General features: G+C 45.8%; 1 protein-coding gene across 1 annotated transcript in view; it reads left to right on the top strand.

The window, feature by feature from the left end:
- The window catches only part of GFRA3 (GDNF family receptor alpha 3), a 30,295-nt gene extending 26,483 nt beyond the window's left edge, over positions 1–3,812 (top strand). Inside the window, exons 4-8 of the mRNA XM_007939080.1 lie at positions 290–602; positions 2,628–2,731; positions 2,892–3,026; positions 3,419–3,507; positions 3,723–3,812. Coding sequence (XP_007937271.1) covers positions 290–602; positions 2,628–2,731; positions 2,892–3,026; positions 3,419–3,507; positions 3,723–3,812 — 731 coding nt within the window. The remainder of the gene's footprint in view (positions 1–289; positions 603–2,627; positions 2,732–2,891; positions 3,027–3,418; positions 3,508–3,722) is intronic.
- Positions 3,813–4,713: the final 901 nt, after the last annotated feature.

Raw genomic sequence — 4,713 nt, 5'->3', positions numbered from 1 at the left:
ATAACAACAACAACAACATGTATGTATATGGATTTTTTTTTTTTTTTTTTTTAAATATCTGGTCAAGATGAGGGATAGGCTGGGGAATCTCAATAATACCAATGTAGTTTGTGGGTAGAGGGAAAAAGCCCTGGGTTAGGAGTGGCTTTATTCAAGGCGGTCCTGCTGCTCCCATTTCCCCCACAGCCTTCAGTGTTAAATTTGGGTGCTTACGGGATTCTTAGAGAGGTCTGGCTACAGGGGTACATGGAGAGCGCAGCCTGGTGACTTGCTGCCCCTTTTCCCCAAGATTCAGACCTCTGCCTCAAGTTCGCCATGCTGTGCACTCTGAATGACAAGTGTGACCGGCTACGCAAGGCTTACGGGCAGGCGTGCTCTGGACCCCACTGCCAGCGCCACGCCTGCCTCAAGCAGCTACGTGCCTTCTTTGAGAAAGCTGCCGAGCCCCTTGCTCAGGCCCTGCTGCTGTGTCCGTGTGCACCCCAGGACAGGGGCTGCGGGGAACGCAGGCGCAACACCATCGCCCCTACTTGTGCGCTGCCGCCTGTTGTGCCCAACTGCCTGGAGCTGCGCCGCACTTGCCTCTCCAACTCGCTGTGCAGGTGAGGGTGGGCCCCGGTGGGAAGGGGTGTGGTGCGCCCGTTGGGGGCTGCCTTGCCTGTGTGAAGCTGGACCTGATACCCTCCCTTTCTCTAGGGACTGACTGGCTTCTTCACCAGGTTGTCACGTTGGATATTTTCTGAAGCTATTTTCTCAAAAAGAACTTCTTTTTTTTTTTTTTTTTCCCCTTTATGTAAAAAATTAAGAAAATACAGTAACATGCAAAAATCACTCAGAGTTCCATCACCTGAAGATAACTCACTGTACTTTTGGGGCATAACTTTCTTTTCTTTTTCTTTTTTCCTATATAGATAAGCAAACTTAGACACTCTAGGAATATGTTTGTGTCTTGCTTCCTTCACTTACCTTACGTATCTCATAAGCATTTCTGGTTGAGGCAGTATGGAGTAGTGGTAAAGACTGCCTGAAATCAGATGTGAGTTTTTAAATCTTGGGTCCATGTGACCGTGTGCAAATCACGTAAGATTCCATCACATAACCTAAAACTTATTACTTAACCCAAGGTTGCCTTTAGTTGTCTTTAAACTGAATACTAATGCAGACCTCATGGGATCCTGATGAGAGTTAAATAAGATAATTTATGTAAAATGCTTAGCTTACTGGTACAGAGAAAGTTCTCAGTAAATGGTACTCATTGTTGTTGTGTTAATTTTGACTCATAGTGACCATATAGAACAGAGAATTGCCCCATAGAGTTTCCAAGGCAATAATCTTTACAAAAGCAGACTGTCATGGAGCAGAGCAGCTGGTGGGTTTGAACTGGGAACCTTTTGGTTAGCAGCCAAGGCCAAGTGCTTTCACCACTGTGCTTCCCAGACTTCTTCAGTAAATGATAGTGCTTATTTTATCATTTACTATACTTTAACATAGGAGCTCTGGTAGCGTAGTGCCTAAGGCATTTGACTGCTAACCAGAAGGGTGGTGGTTCAAACCCACCAGACACTCCTCCGAAAGAAGGTTGGGAAATCTACTTCTGTAGTGATACTACCTCAGAAACCCAAGGAGGGGTCTCTATGAGTCAGGTCTGACTCGACAGCACATAAAACAACATACTTTAACAACTTGATTTTTTCAATCCCTACATTGTGTCCTTCCGAGATGGACTGACACAGTGGCTGCAACGATGGGCTCAGGTATAGCAAGGGTTGTGAAGCTTGCACAGGACGGCATTGTTTTGTAGGGTCTACTAGAAGGCACCTAACAACAACAACAACATTGTATTCCTACATTATATGTAAAATATTCACTTATTTAGCCATTCCCCTATTGTTTGATATTTAGGTTGCCTTCAGTTCTTTATTGCTATTAATAATGCTGCAACAAAATCACTCTTGTTCATCAATCTTTATGCACATCTCTTAAGTGTTACTTAGGATGTGTTTATTATTAGATCAAAGAATATGAATATTTTTTTAAGGTGTTTGATACATATTGTCCAGCAAAGCTGAAATTCTGTTCTGGTTTTCCTCTGCCTTCTCAGGGCACAGCACTCACCAACCAAATTGAAGTTATTATCCATTCAAATGACAATTGTTTACATTGAGAGGCATACCAACGTAGGCTTACAACTTTGTTCTACCACTTACTTTACTTATTATAGAGTGAGTGTTAACAACAACAACAACAAGCGTGTATTAAAAAGTATGTACCAGGCATTGTGCCAAATGCTGAACCAATATTATCTTATTTCATCCTCACAAAAACACTATGAGGTAGAGCTGTTATCATTTCTTTTTTTTATAGTCAAGTAAACTGAGATTATTGCCTAGTGTCTTCATAATTAGGGATCATGGAGCCCAAATACAGAGTGATACATTGTGGGAGATGGAGAGGTGGAGTGATGGTACGTTTAGTTTTGACAGGAGCCAGCTTCACTAAGGAGAAGGTCCTGGGTCAGACTATGAAGGCAGAGGAGGATTTGCATGAAGATGAACAGGCCAAGCTAAAGGGAAGCAAAGGAGAACACTGCAGACCAATGGTGACTCTTGAAATCGCCTTTCTTCCAGATCACGCTTGGCAGATTTTCAGACTCACTGCCATCCCACAGATGTCCTAAGGACCTGTGCAACAGAGCAGGCCAGATGTCTGCGAGCATACATGGGGCTGATTGGTGAGGCTGGGGGAACCCACAGCTTGGCCAGTCCTGGGGGGTGAGAATGCTCTGGTGACTGAACCCAGAAGGCATGTTCTGAAACGGTGGGAGAGGGTGAGAGCAGAAGTTAGGGTTGGCCCAGTCCTCAAAAACACCTTTCCCTCTTCATCTCACACAGGGACTGTCATGACTCCCAACTTTGTCAGCAGCACCAACACCAGTGTTGCCTTAAGCTGCACCTGCAGAGGCAGTGGCAACCTGCAGGAGGAGTGTCAGCGGCAGGAAGGGGCCTTCTCACATAATCCCTGCCTCAGTGAGTATGGTCCCCTGCTCCCAGTTGCTGTGGCTAGGTCAGCGTAACCAAGGGGGTTGGGAGAAGGGTCAAATATGTGCTCCAGATGGGTTCCATCCACCTCCTGCAGACAGAACAACCCTCCTCTTCAGTATAGATTTCTATACCCCCAGCCTGGACCTTTCTTCCTTTTCATGTTCTGAGTGACCTCCCTAGGCTTCCAATTCAATCTCTGCGGGCCTCAGGGACACTCTCCAGCCTAAGGAGCAAGTAAGCAGAATAAGAAATTAACCTATACCCTCCTCCCACCCACCTACACCCTAGGATCCTATGGCATTCCCTTTCCTTCCTTGAGACCCTGAGAAATCTCCAACAACCACCCCTTTCCAATCTACCTTCCCTCCTTTTCTCAGTGGAGGCCATTGCAGCCAAGATGCGTTTTCATAGCCAACTCTTCTTCCAGGATTTGACAGACTCTACCTTTTCTGTGATGGAACACCAGGTAGGGCCTCCTCTATTTCACCCTTCATGTTACCATAGCAGCTGAAGAAAGCCCAAAACAAGGTAGACAAGGGGCTGGAGGGGAGTGATTTCCTTGTTACAAATACTGTATGCTGTTGATGGATATTTCAGGGGAGGGAGCAAGTCTTGACTGAGGCTAAAGTGGGTGGAGATGCAGGCTCCTCCTAGGTTGACTCTATTCCATTTCTTCCACAGAATAAAAACCCTTCTCTGAGACCACAGCCCTGGGTGCCCTCTCTTTTCTCCTGCACACTTATCTTGAGCCTGTTCCTGAAATTCTGGTAGCTGGATTTCCTCGAGGGCCTTCTTCCTGTCCACCATACAAGCCTGACCTGCAGCCAGTAAGCAATGAGGAAAGGACAGCATCAGAAAGCAAGTGCAGTGCATTGTGTGGCAACCCTGACCCCACTCCACCCATCCAGTTGACTGCTAATGAGGCCTTGTAAAAGCTAGCAGTTATTGACCTCCAGATCTTTAATGGGCTGGATTCTCATTCCTCCTGTCCCACCACTACTTCTGACTATGGCTACCCCTCCTTAGGAGTTGGTGACACCACCATTTAGTCATATCTTCTAGTACTGACCATTTCCACCAAACTCTCTCCTGATCCCTTCCTGCTCCCCATCAGGATCAGGTAGAGACGAAGTACTTTACCATCTAACAAATCAGTTACTCTCTAATGCATTCCAAGCAGGCAGGACTATGTGGTCTAAGGCAGCCTAGAAAGATATTTCCCATCATGAGGAGGGCTGAAGCAAGACTCTGGGTGCTCTCCCTCTCTCCCCACCCCCTCTCATCTCTCCCTCCCTCTTCCTCTCCCACACACCCCCTCCTCTCAATTAGTAATGGGAACTTTGTGTCTGCACTGCCCTGCCCAAGACCCCTATAGAGCATTTGCGCATGAGGAATCAGAGCCCCTGAGCCTTGCTTTATTCCTGCTACTGCCCCAAAGTCTCCCTGGACTTTTAAATCATGATTAAACATTTTGACTTAAAACTTTGCTCTTTTCTGTTTATATATAGAAGGAAACCTTCTTTGTTGGTTACCAGGGATGAGAAGGGAGGGGAGAGAACACTGCAAAAATTTAAAAAAGAAGAAAAAAAAAAACATTGTTCTACATCCTACTTTGATGACTAGTGACTGGAATCTTAAAAGCTTGCAAACTGGTCTATATGCAACAATGGGT

Source organism: Orycteropus afer, unplaced genomic scaffold (assembly GCF_000298275.1).
Source record: "Orycteropus afer afer isolate SDZICR_OR568_19922 unplaced genomic scaffold, OryAfe1.0 scaffold00056, whole genome shotgun sequence".
In the NCBI taxonomy this organism is placed as follows: domain Eukaryota; kingdom Metazoa; phylum Chordata; class Mammalia; order Tubulidentata; family Orycteropodidae; genus Orycteropus; species Orycteropus afer.
The sequence above is the reverse complement of the archived record's forward strand: the minus strand, read 5'-3'. Positions and strand labels throughout refer to the sequence as shown.